At 50.1% G+C, this 16,087-nt stretch overlaps 1 protein-coding gene across 2 annotated transcripts in view; it reads right to left on the reverse strand.

Annotated features, from left to right (window-relative positions):
* The window catches only part of LOC144115246 (nose resistant to fluoxetine protein 6-like), a 95,432-nt gene extending 79,902 nt beyond the window's left edge, over positions 1–15,530 (reverse strand). Inside the window, exon 1 of one of the 2 annotated variants that reach the window (XM_077649540.1) lies at positions 14,722–15,530. In XM_077649540.1, coding sequence (XP_077505666.1) covers positions 14,722–15,415 — 694 coding nt within the window. In that variant the 5' untranslated portion in view covers positions 15,416–15,530. The remainder of the gene's footprint in view (positions 1–14,721) is intronic. The other variant, XM_077649541.1, reaches the window with a different exon arrangement.
* Positions 15,531–16,087: the final 557 nt, after the last annotated feature.

The following is a 16,087-nucleotide window of genomic DNA, read 5'->3' on the forward strand; positions in this document are numbered from 1 at the left end:
TTTATAGAAGGCACAGGTATGAAGAAAGAACGAAACGGGAGTTCGGAAACAGTCATAAGCGACGAGGAAAGTTCAAAGCAAGGTTATTATTAGCACGCCCCATGCGCCGCCCGGTCGTGCCGACGAATAAAGAAGGTATCAATAACGCTGACGATTGGGGCGTGTTACGAAGTAGTTCGGCATCCGGGGATGTGAGCAATGTTCTCTTCAGAAACAAAAAGGAGAAAACGAGGACCACACTCCCGAGGTCTGCGGTAATTGCTGGAGGGAAGGGAGGAAACAAGACACCGAGAGGACGGCAGCCTAACACAACACCTTCACCGACTCCCAACCCGCGAGAATTTTTGCGTGCGATTCTTATCAAAGGGACAGCAACGTCGGCGGCTCCAGCGACAATAGGAGAAGGAATATGCATCGCCTACACACACATGCAAGTACACGAGAAGGCGCAATCGAAGCTCATACCGTAACAGCAATAAAATATACCGGACGGTACACGACGCAATTGGTGGCGCGACGGAGCAGCGTTGCCCCATTTCTTGTTATATTTCGCACGCCGTATAGGCCTCAACTCTTGCGTCACTGAAAACAGCGACTTTTATTTTCTACCGCTTCGTGATTGATTGCCCGTAGCACCTCGGCCAGCGCCGCCTGTCCTGTCCTACATATCCTCAATGGTAGGAGACTCTCAACTTTGCAGTATCCTTTGCACCTGACGAATGGCTCCCTTTTTGTGTCGTCCTTGAGCGGCGCAGTGCTTGTCTCGGTAGGCCGCTCCGGCTCTGGCTTGGCGTGCGCGGCGTCGCCTGTGCCGACTGGCCGGAATGCGGTTGACGACTGTTGCGCTCAATGAGGCGGTGCTAACCGCTGGGAGTCGAAAGGCGAGGCGGTAACCGCAACGAGAACATATACCGAGGAGAGCCTCAACGCTATGCGACCACTCTGGAGCAAGCGAAATAGAGCTACAGAGATTTTTCGCCTAGCACGACTCCCCCCTCCTGAGACGTGTGCCTACGCACTGCGTTACCGTAATGTGAAAAAGAAAAGAAGGAAAAACACACTAACGAGCTTTAAGTAATGAAAATTCAATGCCACGTAGTGACGAAAACTCCGGCAAGCCGCGCATATTTTCGGTGCCCACCTTGAGGCCGTGTAACCGTGGTTATTCATTTCTCGTTTCTTTCGCCGATGAAAAGCCCCACTTTTGACACAGTGCAGCCACAGATACTACTTGCCAGCTATCAGCTTTGCTGCTACAGGGGACAGGTGCCAATAACGAATGGGCAAGGAGGAAAACCAGGAAAGGGCATAGTCGAAAATTAGGGCCTCTAAATTCTCGATCTCTGTCGCCCACGAGTGATGCTCACCGGCATGCAGTAACATAAACATTTGCTCTAGTATACAATAAGACATCTAGCTTTGTGTTTTTACCGCTTTTTTTCATTTCAGTATATTATTCGCAATAGAATTAAAAAAGAAAATCGAAGCTTTACGCGGCTCCAAAGGCTGCGCAAACAGGGTGACCGTATAGAAGGACAGGCGTCGCCAGGGAGACTCGTCATGTGCGAATGTAAACGTTAAAAAATTGCGCCCGTGGTTTCCGGGTCTTGCCCGTTGGGTGTCTATCGTCGACCTGTTTGACGGCAGTTCACAACGGCCACGTTCCCGACAGTTCGCATGATCCACGATGAAAAAGTAGATCGCCACATGACGGCAGCAATACTTTCTTTTTCTCTCTCTCTCTCTCATCGTGTGAATCAGCCGCACGCACACTTCCGACCCACGACCATTCCAGATCCACCGCCGCGGTGGCTGAGTGGATATGGCGCTCGGCTGCTGACCCGAAAGACGTGGGTTCGATCCCGGCCGCGGCAGTCGAATTTCGACGAAGACGAAATTCTAGATGCCCGTGTGCTGTGCGATGTCAGTGCACACTAAATAACTTACCCCAGGTGGTCGAAATTTCCGGAGCCCTTCACTACGGCGTCTCTCATAGCCTTAGTCGCTTTGGGACGCTAAACCCCCATAAACCAAACCAAACCAGTCCAGATCCATGAACAACCACCGAGGTGGCAGCACGCTTCGTCCGGTAAGCACACCGGCTCGATCAGCTTTTTGCGACGTGGGTTTGCAGTCCGCTGCCCGTTTAATACTCAGTTTAATAATCGGGACTCAGTTTCACAGTGGTCTACGCGACTGCTGACGGCGCTGAGTGGAACTTACCGTAACTGCCCGAGGCGCGCTAAAATCTGATCCTGCAGCGCCGTCATTGCTGTCGCCTAGCGGCGAAGCTCCCTTCTATACGGAAGGGCGCGGCCACGCCTGCGCCGGTGTCACGTACCGCGAGACGAAAACACTGCGGCGAAATCGTGCGGTTCGTCCTGCTCGCAACGCGCTTTGGCACTTCTTGCCGGCCCGGTGTTAAGTAGCGCGGAACATGGCGTGTAGCCTCTTAACCGAGAGTCCGCAGTGGCCGCGCTCAAGCTACCCGTCTGGCGATACGGTAACGAGCGAGCGGCTCTCTAGGCCTGTGGCCTCACGAGGGAAGGCTGAAAGCGGCGTGTTTACACGCGGCGTCTTGGCGCTGCGTGCAGCTGCAGCTACGCCTTTCGCAAACATTTCAATGTTTTGATTTGCCACAGAGAGGACCAATATCTCGCGACTTTTTGTCACCTGGGGACGATGTGGCGTGGTACCAAGGTATGCGATTTTAAGTGCAGTCGCGTTTTGCTTGAAAAAAAAAAAAAATTACTGGGATGGCGCTATTGTGAGCCTTACAAAAATATCATATATACTTCTAGGGGTGTGCGAATACGAATAGTGCAGTGAAAAACCGAATCGAATAGAAATCGAATATTTGTAAGAAATAGCGCCAGTGTGCATGAACAATATTGTTCTCTAAGGGCCCTAAAAGGACCCTCTAAAGGACCCTAAAAGTATAGTGGGCGCCTACTAATTCCAACGTCGTTCTGCCAATCGCAGTCAGCCTCTTCATAAAAAGCATATATCACTATGAAAGCGTTGAAAAAAATTGGGGCTTTCAGCTCAAATTCTCGCGCTGAAATTACTACACAGACACCTAATTTACAACGATATGTTGAGAAATTCGCCAGGTACGAATGAATTTGCATGCTCACCAGTCTTCGCAGGGGCCCAGAAATCAGGCAAATGTTTTATGAAAAGTGTACCCAAGTGTTACCCTTCTATTTCCCTGTTCTCAGTCGCAGTCGCTCGGGATGTCGGTAACTGCCTGAAATGCTTCCAAGGTATAAGCCAAGGCAAAAAAGTCACTAGCTCACAATTCAGCGTCGCCGTTGGCCGCAACTTGTTGTGATTTCTTACCAGTAATCGTATATATACTTACATAAAAATATTAGGTCTAAGCTTACCGACTTAGTCTATTGATCGGCGAAAGCTGATTGGCATCAGCGGTCGAGAGGTCTGGAGTGGCAGGCCCAATTTCACGTTTCACAGACTATTTCCCGGTTGGCGTCTCTATGTTCACGTGCATACTCGGCCTTCTTTTGCTTGCGGTCATCAGTTTGATCGCGTTACCGGCACACTTCGCGGTCTCCAAGGCCCGCTTGCACGAAACAAACAGTCTAGTTCCCACGTAGTTTTGCCTTATTCGCAGTCTAAACCATCCGTTGCTTTTGAGGAAAGGAACTTAAGGCGCATGACCGGCCTCCCGGGTCAGTGGACACCTCAATCCCTCCTCTGTGAAGTGGCGGTGGTGTCCGCGTATACAAATTGGGACAGTTATGAACCTTTTGTTTTCTCACAACTAAGGGAGAGTTTACACTCCGTTGGTACTGAGGAAGGGAAATGCGCATAGCTGGTTCCCTGGGTCAGTTGACACCTCAATCGCCCTTTGAGGTACTTGGCGGTAGTGTATACCAAACGTGTTGCACTGCTGCGGTTGTACCCTCTAAATTGCTTCTGCTAAATGGCTTGTACAAAGCTATTACAGCTCTCGCTGTAAAAGTACATATCTTGTTCCGAAATGTTCTTGAGAAATGCTTGGTGCATGCCTGTACTGAGTATTCGCGCGGCTGGTTCGGGCAAGTGCCGCAGCATCAGGGCTGGTCGCTTTTTGAGCCAGTCCACACGGAGAAGGTGCTGAGCCGTCGACACCGCCACGCGGCCTGTCACGGGCTCCAGCGTTACGTTTTGCAACCGCTTTGGGGATTTCATGCGAGGGAAATTGCCGGCACTCGATTACAGATGCCGCGAGGTTCCCTCCCGGCAAGCGTCACGCGTTGACGCGGGTGCCATGTCGGTTAATCTGAGCGCTTGCGCATGCCGAATCAGTGTACGCGAGATGCCACTACATTTCAGTGACACTGCCGCAGGAGGGTCATATAGGTTTCGGTTGATGTCGAAGTTCTCAAATTTTGCTGGAACACATTAGTGAAAGTGGACATATTTTACCGCAGTCTATAGGAGGAACACGTTGATGACACGCAAGGTTTGTTCCTTTCGACGTGTTCGTTCCAGTTTGCCCAGCAACATATGCCAATTGTGCCAGCAGCAAGTTTTTGAGCCCATTCAAGAAGCCACGCACTTCGGACTCGAGCGCGATCCGTGAACGCCTTCTTGATTGGTCCAAATCCTGGCTTCGGCAGCCGAGACTTTATGGTGCATTTCTTTGCGTGCGAAACATTCGTGCGTCGCCGAATGCCAGCACAAGTTAAAGAACAGCAGGCGGTCAAAATAGCCAGGGGCCCCTCACTGCGACCCCCGTGAAAGCCCACGTGATGATTCGGGTCGTTAAACCCCATTTACCTTCCTCCGCCTACCTACCTATACCTAACGTTTTCTCGCTACGCTTCCCACTCCTCTCAGTAGTGCACCAGCTAATATATTCACGCACGGTTGAGTTTTACGGTGCACAATCAAACGTGGCATGTCACCGACTCCTGTTGGTTCGAATGGAGCGTCTGCGGCGCAGACAGCGATATGCAGACGAAGTCACACAGCGCTCGTCTCCCTCGTTACGCCGTAGCCACTTTCGTCACGCAACACCAACAAGACCGAATGCACGCGTTATCGTCTTTTTTTGTCTTTTTTCGCCGTCGGCCGCGTTTACCGCAGTCCTGCAGGCTTGAAATGTGCGTCGCTGGGGCGACGGGAAGGGCATCCCGCTCTCCGCGATCACCGACGTCCACAGATCGGAGAAGCGGCGGCTTGCCTCAGAGCCGACGCCGCGGTTGCAGGGGCCGGCGAAGATCGGCGTGGCGGCGGCCGCACGGAGGGAGCATAGGCGCGAGTAGCCGTCGCCGCCAGCGGCTGCGGGGAATCGGGGTTGCGCGGTGATGCAAGGGAGAAAGTGGATCAGCCGCTCGGCGGACGGCTGTGCGCGCGGCTAGCCTTGACCTATAGCGGCCGCCTCGGAACGGGCCCGCTTCCTCGCGGCCCTTGCATAACGGCATGACGAGCGGCGCCCGCGGAACCGTAACCCGGTAAAACGAGGCCTCTCACCCTCTTTCTGCCGTCCCTGTGTATACGCGCCGATACACGCGCTGTTACGCGAGCCGACGCTGTTGCGTATAACGGCGCGGCCGTGGACGCCGCCGTCGCCGCATCGAATGCGCCGCGCGCGCCTGACGGGTGGGCGGGGGTTGGCTGCGCCGCGCTCGCTCTCCCTGCCGGAGACGGACGGCTCGACGCGTGTCGCGCCAATGCGACTCGTTGGCGCTGAGGCGCACCGCTTGCTGAAGCCGAGCGGAAGCTGATGTGAGAGGGAGAGGTTGAGATGGGGAATGTAGAGCGCCAAACTCTGCCGATAACTGGCGCCTGGAAGTTTACCCAGATTACTGTCGCCTCATATAAAGGACAATAGTAGTGTGAAATTGAAGAAATAAGAAATAAATGGTCAAGAATACAAAAGGAGATGCTAACAAACAGCATCTTAAGCGGCTAGCACTTTTTTTTTTAAAACATGCTATATGAGTAAACGTAAGCAGGGAAAACGAAATGGATGGCCTCTCATTAACATGCGTGCGCTCAATAAAATTAGGCGTAAAATGATGGTTCGGTGCTGTGCGTGGGAATATTACTTAAGGAGGAATGGCTACAACAGGACTGCAAGCATGAAAACGTCGATAGTGAGCTGGCATCAGGCAGGTAAACAAACAGGTCCGGTACAAGACGGTCCTTCACATGTTTTGGCTGTCAGGGCAGAGATGTTTTCGGGTGCGTTAATATGTGAGCCATTTTGGCTCCGTGTAATTAACGACAGTCTAAACTTCAGTTTGTAGTGAAAGACACAAACGCATGACATCCTTTGCTCTTTCAACGCTCTGTTTGTTTGTTTGTTTGTTTGTTTGTTTGTTTGTTTGTTTGTTTGTTTGTTTGTCTGCCGAACAAAGGGCCAACAAGAGACTACTACATTTAGTCAGATTCGCATTTCCTCCAACATGCTGCCCCCGGATATTGTCGTAGAGCGTCAAATGACTACGGGCAGTGAAATGGTTTTGAGGGCATCGAAAGCAAACAAGACGAAACCTGCAAGGCATGTAGTACAGATCGTATAGAAGGATGAACCTGCAATGACGGGGTCGTAAGCTAACAGGGGCGGGGTAAACGATGAACTCCATCTAAAATCCTACGTACAGGGCAGCCGGAGCTTCGCATTCGGTGGGCCATGCAGGCAGGCGATTCCATTTGGGCAGGCCAGCTTGACCGATGAGACACGGGCGGCGCATAGAAGTAGACACATGTCATGACGCTCTGCTGGTAAGGGGATCAGCAAATGGACAGTGCTTATCCTCGGCGAGTCGGTAAATGCAGTGTTGTTTGCCTGAGCGTGGGATTTAATGGCAGCCTTTCTTTGGAATGCAAGGAAGCGCTACAACATCTCTGCACGCATAGGCTGCATTAAATGAGTGCATTCACAGCGTAACCGAAGTCGGAGCAAGAAACTCCATCGTGATGTCCGCTGCCTCGGCACGTACCGTAGCTTGAACAGCGTCGCAGGCTCTAGGGCGATGAAAAAGTAATTGCTGAGCAAAAGAAAACAAAACATATGGTTATGTGTCCTCGTCTATTGCTTATGAAGTGTTCTGTTTCTGTACGACCGTTTTGGCAGCAGCCTAGTTAGCGTCGAAGCCGCGATTTCGGTAGACAACTGCACTCTAGCTTGACGATTCTTCGTTCGGGTCTAACCACCAGCTATGCCTCATGCTCGTGCGTATATGCACCAAATACCTGTCCCAGCGTTAGCTATTGCTGACTCCGTATACCAGCTGCTTAGGGCTCCAAGTAAAGGTCCCTGTTTCAAGCTGCCAGTGCGTACTTTTTTTTCGTTCAGAGATGGAGCTATTAGACAATCAGGAGGTCATATCTGGTACTTTTTGTGAAAGGCTATCTTTCGAAGCGCAATGTATACTTTTAGGGCAGTATTCTGGTTAGGAGCTTCCTTAATTAAAACTCATGCTGAAGCCGCGATGTTAGTTTCAGAAGTTTATGAAATGCAGAAATAGGTCGGCACCGCTTCATTTCTGCCGAAAAAAAAAAGCTTCCGGTAGCTTCGCGCCGTAGGGACGGTATATTTACGCCGTAATTCGGTGCACTCGGGGAGTAAACACCATGCACACTTGAGCCCCTCGGTGACACGCCGCGAACTGCACAGCCTCTACCGAAGCTTGGCCAGTGGCCCATGGCGGCGCTGAAACGCGATGGTGTAAAGGAAGTATAGTTCTATAGCGCTCTCTATCAACTGAGCTTCTAATCCACGTTACCTGTCCACTTCTCAGGGGCGCAATCGGCGATAGATGTTTCCATTGCTCCTACTCTATGTGGCCAAACTTCCTGAGTCGTCATTAGAGTTCGTTACCCTTCAGGCTCTCACAGGCAGCGGCAGCAGCAGGCCAACAGGGCCGGTGGATCAAGTCCAGGCACTTGCGTGCGCCGAGCCGGCCTGCATGAAAGCCGTCTCTTGGCCGCGCGCTGATCTGGTTTCGCTCCCGCGTTAACGCGAGCCACACATTCTCTTTTCTTTTATTTTTGTTTCTTGTGCGCAGCGGGTTGGATAGCAGTGAAGTGCCTGTTACTGAAAACGTTTACATATGAACGGCTAACACTGCAGCGGTACACAGCGATATGGCACCTCTGTAAGTTACACAACCACAACGCTGTGGCTGCAGCCAGCCTCAAGAAGGCGATCCATTGTTGCCGTCGCTTTTTGTGGCATTTCTTTCGTGTGTACGTCAGAAGGCTCTACGCGGTTAAGAGGTGTTCCCGCGCAGGCTTAAACAATTTTTTTTTCCGGTCAATCAATGAATGAATCTATCAAAAGTCGAACGACCAATCCCTCAGTCAATCAGTCAATCGAAATTTCGAGCGAGCCAGGTGAAGAATATGAGCGCGGAATTCATAACAAGATTGCCGGTACAAGAGGTGAGCTTCGTGTCTAAGTATTGCGAGCCAGAGAACGGTGAACATAGTAGCCGTCACAAGAAGATAAAACATGCGACCTGCCTTCCAAGGAGGGCGGACGTGCTCACCTGGAGCCTGCTTTGTCGTTATGCGCTGACTGCACGCGATCCGTTTCGTACTCTTGGTTTTGTGCCATCAGAGAAGAGGAGGTTAGAGCTGAGGAAGGCTTCGGCAAATCCATAGTGGCTACCGCCATTTCCTGCTGTGTAACGCATAGGACACTTCGGCGCATGTTTTCGACGCGTGAGTTCTGATGGAGACAGAGCGTTTCCTCGTGGATAGAGTGCATGCAGCCGAGGACGAAACGCAGCACTTTCTGTCTGGTGCTTTGACCCCAGCACTTCTCAGCCTTTGTGCTGCATGGCGTACTCGATTGATAGCAGGGCATGCGTGCGTGCCAGCGAGCGCAGGAAATTTTGAATTTGCATATGGTTGCGGATGGATGATGTAAAATATCAAAAACGGACCTTAAATGAACCCGCCTTTCGAAGCTGTCATTAACAGGTTCTCTCCTTTTTGCGGTGACTATTTTCAAATTCTGTTGTAATGGAAGTTCTGCTAGGCACTGACGATACGGTGCTTTGTTTCTCAATGTACCCGCTGTTATCCACCAGCACTATGACGTTTTAATACTGTGCACAAGCGAGCGCGATCAATTCCAGGCAGGCCACGGTGGCCGCAATAGGTGGAGGCGAACTGCTGAAGCGCCCTTGCACTGATATCTCGGTGCAGGCGAAGGAATCTCAGGCGGTCAAAATTAAATCCGAACCCGCCCCTGCGGAGCGCTTCGTAGCCTACAGTACAGCTTTGGGGCATGTTAAATCCAATAATAGCTAACCTTACCGAAGCGCTCTTTTGTGGTGGATTTGCACTGATGTTGAGAAACAAGAACGATGTTCAGCTTTCCCGGTTGAAGACACACGCAAAAGGTAGACTGTGGTTGCTAAATACAGGGAAAAGAATTTACGTCCAAAAAAAAAGCATTCTCGGATGACAACTCGAGTTTTGGCTGAAAAGAGAAACGGGACAACTTAAAAAGTTAAAAGCGAAGATTGAGAAACTACTTGCCGACGATAGGAAATATGAGGTAGAGACAGCACAACTGAACCTTGACTTTGCATTCATTCATTCATTCATTCATTCATTCATTCATTCATTCATTCATTCATTCATTCATTCATTCATTCATTCATTCATCCCCCAAATGCTGGTTGACGTGGAACGATGTGACTGTGTGGTAAGGCTGAATTTGAAAAAGGACGGAGTATAGAAGTTGACCTGTGAGTCGTTTAATCATACGAAATTTCAAAAAATCGCTGAATCTGGTGAGGTGATCCCGATAAAGGCTTAAGCAATTAGTTGCGCGGATGCACCGAAAAAAAGAACCGATTTTACGCGCCGCAAGAGAAAGAAAAAGTGATATTTATGGTGCCCACTTTTCAGCGAACTTGTGCGCTGATCATGAGGAAGAGTTGGATTCTGCCTTACAAGCTGAAACTATATGTTCAAACGCGCAAGCCTCAACTGTCGCTAGGCTAGCAGCAGATCTTGCGCGCTTATCGCTTTGCAGTTACGAAAAAAGAGCGGGTGCGTGCAGCTCATCGTACAGCTCGCCAGTTCGTGAGTGCGAAACACTGAGGGCCGACCTTGCGTGACCTCTTCGTGACGAGTGGCGGCACGCGCCAGCGCTGACAGACTGACCTTGCGGAAAAGGAAGACAGAAGAGCACGGTGTGCTGTGCGATGTGGAGCAGGAGCCTACGCTGCTGTAACGCGACTTACGCGAGAATTGTGACAGAACTGGCGCGGAAAGGAGAAAAAAATAAAGCAAACCTAACTCATGTGCTGAGACGCCCCTCACTGCTGGACGAGAGCGGCGTACGTCTATATCAAACCGACCACCTGTCTGCGGGGACAAAGCCGCGCATTCGTCATTCGCGCTTGCAAGACGAAAACAAGGAAACAATGTGGAAGGCATCAAGCAAGAGCGCAGTGAAGTGGAGTCAAGCGGTGAGGACCGTATTGTTTGTTATTTTTGTCCCGCTGACGACAATAACAACGACGAAAATAACGCCTCCAGGAGCGTACGAGGAGAGCGCAAAAGCAGTCTATCCAACAAAAAATGACGTCTTTTTTGGATGAAAAGGAAGTTAGGGCCAGTGCGCCGGGCTCATTCGTTTCTGAATAACACGCCTTGAATGATGATATGCGAATCGCCTGCAATGTTGCCGAAAACTAAAGGGTGCTAAAGCCAAACAGCAGATTTGAAGGCAGCGCAGTCTTAGAAACTCGCTCGGCATCAGGTCTTTTAATCGATTTTGTTCCGAAGATTCCTCTGCATACACGTCCTGTAAGCTGGCAGTTGAGTTACATACTTATTTATCACCTACAGTTGCTGCGGCCGCCGGTGCCTCTTGTCCCGTAAACTGAGCGCCCAGTACGTGAAAAAGTGTGGAACGCTAGATCCACTTGTACCTAATATCCTCCTCCTCCTCCTCCTCCTCCTCCTCCTCCTCCTCCTCCTCCTCCTCCTCCTCCTCCTCCTCCTCATTCTAATTCTGATCCACCATGGGCGAAATTGCCGCCTTGGACTTTGCCAACGCTCGCGCTGTCGTTTGTGAATGTACAACTATGAAAAGAACCTGCGCAATTTACCTTTGATAGGTGATGGTTCCACTTTTATCGGTGAGAACAAAACTACGGCGCTCCAAATACTGATGCTGAGATCAGCGCAGACACCTACACGAACAAATAATGGAGTGAGCATGGCTGCCTGCTGAGCTAAAAGCACAGTTTACGGCTGAATGTAATCGTATACAAATCTTTCTGCTAATTATTAGGGTATGCGTGGCGCCTCTGAACCTACGCGCATATCGTAACCAGTCGGAATGGCTATCGACGGGGCCACTTGCACGTCGTATTTTTTTTTGTTTTATACATTTATAATTATCATATTTTCGCCCATTTATTCGTCTCCTATAAATCTGTCAGCTTCATTCTCTTTATTACCACGTGCAAAAACAGTTTCCTTGTACGTGTCCGCCCTTTCATTAAAACGCTGTCTTTTGTTTTTCCTGTTCCAGTCTCTATCCTCTTTCCTTCCTTCTTTCGCCATACGACCGCTGCGAAGCGACGTTCAGGCACCGGCCTTGCATTAGGTTGGTACAGTGCGGCAGGTAGTATTTCGCCTTCTTTAATTACCTAGTAATGAACCGGGTGAAGATTTCTCACTGGCACCGCAGCTGTAAACATTGAAGCAGCAAAGCAACCTCATCGTAAACTGTTCCCCTCACGTTGAAAGCTTGAGTGAAGAGGGTTCGGGCGACAGACGTCTACAATTAACTTTCATTGCCGCTCGTGGCGGGAAGTCGTTCCAAAGCTAGGTTGCCTTTTTATGAGCATTTCCGGAAATCTCCTTTCTTTCCGCTTATAGAGGCGCCATGATTTAGGGAACTTCATGCTACGTGCTTCATTCTACGCGTATAAAACGTTCGGAATTCAAGACACATGCAAGGGTGACAAAGGCGGCGTTCTTTTAAAATGACAGTTTTTCCTATCGCTCAGCATTATGAATAATTAATTTATTTCTCGCGAAAAACCAGAGTTCGTAAGGGATCAAAGGAATCACCATTAAAATGGTCTAGTGTACATCAAGTTGTAAGAAGTAGGACTTTCAGAAAAATGTGCTTTATGGACACCAGACTTTAGACAAATGAGGTTAAAAAGAAAATAAAACAGGCAGTGGCACGTTTTTGGACTGTTTGCCGCAGACTGTACCGGAAATTTCACTGGTATAGGACTGGCAGTTTACAAGCTGGAGCCATAATTTTTTAAACTGGGGAACGAAAACTAAGTTTTTCGTAGGGGACCTGCATCGCCTTGACAACATGTTGTCCAGCATGCGGAATTTTCGCGCTCCCAATAGCTCACTCAAAAAATATACTGACCAATGATAAAATCGGGGCGCTGACACTTCGTTCACACGCAGTGACCTTCTGAGATGTCGGAGAAATTGTGCCAGACTAGCACGGATCGCACGGTGCAACATTTGCCTCTCGGACACTGAAGCGATCCGTAAGTTAATTAAGCCAAAGTCACATTTAGAAGAGTTTTGCAAAATAAAAGATGCGTAAATAATTAGCAAAAAGGTAGCAGCCGAAGGTGTTGCTACATTTTTACTAATTCTGTTCTGCCAATTTTCCTAGCTCCTCAGGAAAAAAAGAACACGAAGAACACAATATAGTGACTGCAACAGCTAAATAGCGGTTACAACGTCCATCAGTGTATGCGCAAATGTGCAGATGCGGACACAGCAGATCAAGCATTCATCGGTTATTTATGGTTCTTGTAATTTTAAAAACAAGATCGAGAAAAGATAAGCGGCAGCACTTTTCTCAGTCAGCACAGCTAGCATTTCTTGAAATGATCCTGGATCTAATGGCAAGTAAACTGCTTCGTTCAAAGGTTATTCGTGAATTCGGCGGTATGTGTCGCTGGATTGCCACATGAGATGATTTCTGAAGGCATCCTCGCATCCATGAGACGAAAGGACCCTCGCAGTGTTTCTAGATAGAAGGCAGCCGCGCGGGAATTGCCCCGGATTGGACTTGGCGTACGTCCGGTTATTAATAGTAATCTATCTGCGATGCTTCTGTAAGCACGCAGAGCAAGGTAAACTCACTTTTTGACTCATGAAACAGGAAGAAATGGCACAAAGAGGAAGGTACACCGAGTTTATTTAACTCGTCAACGACTTCTCAGCTGAAGCACTTTCATTTCTCACGTCGTGCCTGCTCGCCTAATTATGGCGTTAGAATTGCATGAAAAAGAAAAAAAAAGGAGCATGAAGACTAGAAGGGCAGCATAATTTAGATGTAAGACAAATTTCACGGCTGCTGCAGGGAACTAGTTTGGCCAGTACGGCGATAGTACTTTGCGTGACGAGTTGCGTAAACAACTGCGTTGCCGCATTGCAAGCCTTTCGGCGACAGTACTGTAGCGCACGCTTCCGTCATAAGTATTGGCAAGCAACTATTCTGCACTGTCGCGCCTTTGTGCGCTGGGTAGAAGAACTGCAGCATTAACCCATTTGAATGACCTTGTCGTAATAATAGCACAGTGTGCGTGCTGTATGGAAACGCTCCAGCAACATGTAGTCTTGACTGAGCTTTTAAAACCTTGCGTTTTTCCCGCTTGTAACGCACGCTGTGCCTTGGCGCATTAGTACGTATCGCGCGCGTGAAAATGCGCTCTTAAAAGACACCTCCAAGCTAATGCGTATTGCTGCATTATGAAAATAAGAACACGGCAGATATGTCACTCTAAATCTATTCCACAGGCAGAGAGATTAAACGAGCCGCAAGCAGACCCATTACGCTGACGCGAGAGCTTTGCGAACGCACCATCCAAAGTGCCAACCTCACACCCGGGGCAACGAAGAAGCGGAAGCATCCGTTTCTAATGCGGCTTAGTTGAAACCTTCACCATTAATCAACTGAGGAAATGTTAGCAATTTCTGAAATTGTGTCTCTCCCTTCGACTAGAGGTAGAGGGGGGGGGGGGGGTAAAAAAACTAACGACATACGCGAACTCTCCGTGATCGCAACTGATCGTCCTTCTTGAGCTGACACTCTTTTAATTAAAATAACACAGCACGACAAATAAACGGTTGTTAATGACCCTGCCTTTTTCTAACACGATACCAGGCAGTTTCTGTCGAACTAAGAATAGCAGTGGCGCTTTCTTTTCTCGAATTTAAATTACGCACAAAGAATACGTAGGTCCTATTCTAAACAAACCACAGCGAAAATAAAGTGATACTCTGAGGTATTACTTCAGTGTACGCCAAGGGGTTTCCCATACTATATATATATATATATATATATATATATATATATATATATATATATATATATATATATATATATATATATATATATATATATATATATATATGAAGTGACAGTTTTCATTTGGGGATGCATTTGTTTGGACAAAAAGAAAGCGCGATTACGCGTGTAAGAAATATATAAGGAATCAACGTCACTCATGCTAGACTGCAAACAATACAGGAAACTTTAAACAGTTTCACGGGTACTGGAATGCCAAGTGTGCTATCACGTCAGAGAAGTGCTCAGCACTTCTGGCGCGTGACTGCCCGACCCTATCGGATCCTGACCTAAAGAGGAGCTTTGTGTGACAAAAAAGAAACGACCCCTTTATCGAGCAAACGCACTATGCGACTTCTGCCTTCCTCGCATTAGAAGATGAACGTGCTACTCACTTCTGAGCGCCCAGGGCTCCAGCCTGCGAATGGCCAGCACCCACTTGAAGAGTGCGCCCATGCACTCGGGCGAGGAGCCGGCCCCGGTGGAGAAGCGGTACACGAGCGGCAGCGCCTCCTTGAAGATGCGCTCGATGACGGCGCGTAGATTGGACTCCAGGTCGAAGCCGCTCCCCGGAGGAGCTGCTGCCGTCGTCGTGGGCTCTCCGGGCTCCTCTTCTTGTTCTGCATCGGTCGCCTCGGGAGGACTGGCGCTGCTCGATGCCGCCGTCTCGACTAAACTCTGGACAAGGGCCTCCGCTGCAGTGTGCAAAGGCGGGCTTTCCACTTCCGCCTCAAGGTTCTGGCCTGGGCTTTGGGACTGGGGCAATGTTCCAGCGGAATTCTCGCCAGGCGCAGTGATTGCGGCAACATCTTCGGGCTTGTCGGGTGCTTGGGACGCCTTGAGCAGTGATGAATCGACCGTGGCAGCGTCCCCGTAGAGCGCTGCGTTAAGTGCGGGATCCGGGAAGCTCCCTGCCAAAGTATCGGGAGCCTGAAGTCCCGAACTGTCCTTCCGGAACGCAAGGGGGCCGTCGGCGGCGGCTCCGGAGTCCTTCCGCGCCGCTGCCTCTGCCGGGGAGATCGGCCGCAGGAGCAGGATCAGCGGCACCAGCAGCCGGAGGAGCGGCTCGGCGTTGCGCAGGCGAGCCATGCCGTGGGAGCTTCTGTGGCGGCAGCGGTGGCGACCGCTCTGGTCGGCCGCTCAGGTCGAGCAGGAAAGGGAAGTAGCTGCCGCCGCCTCCGGAGACGCCCGCCAGGCGAAGGTCGTCGCGTTCACCATGCGTTCACCTTTATCCGCTCGCCGCTCTCGCTTTCCGCGGCGATCGGCGACCCCGCGGGGCGTCGCTGGGGGCTACGCGAGTCGCTAAAAGCCACGCTCCAGCTGCGCCGGCCGCTCTGGGCGCGACACCAACTCGAGCACTCCTTCCTATCCGTATCCGGACGGACAAACGCCCCTGTATGCGCCCAGTCACGGCAACGGCAGCGCTGAGGATGCACCGTGTGAGGGCAGGAAGCGCGGAGAATGCGCCGCGTAGAGCAACCGCCAAAGGCTCGCGCTGGTCGATTTAACTGAGCGATATTGCTCACATAAGCATATGGTCGGCCAACAAGACCAGCGTACCGAGGCTTTCCTTTGAAACTATTTTCTTAACCGCGTTAAAAATGAAAGCTCTTTGTGTTCTGGATTGGCCGTCCTGAGGAGGTTAGCTAGATTAGCCCCTGCGAATGTACCAGACTGAACTACATGGAAACTCGGAACTACAATGATCCTCAGTCAGCTTTTCTGTTTTGCCGGAAAGCAATGAAGGAAATTTTGTTATTG

Source organism: Amblyomma americanum, chromosome 1, assembly GCF_052857255.1.
Source record: "Amblyomma americanum isolate KBUSLIRL-KWMA chromosome 1, ASM5285725v1, whole genome shotgun sequence".
Taxonomy (NCBI): Eukaryota; Metazoa; Arthropoda; class Arachnida; order Ixodida; family Ixodidae; genus Amblyomma; species Amblyomma americanum.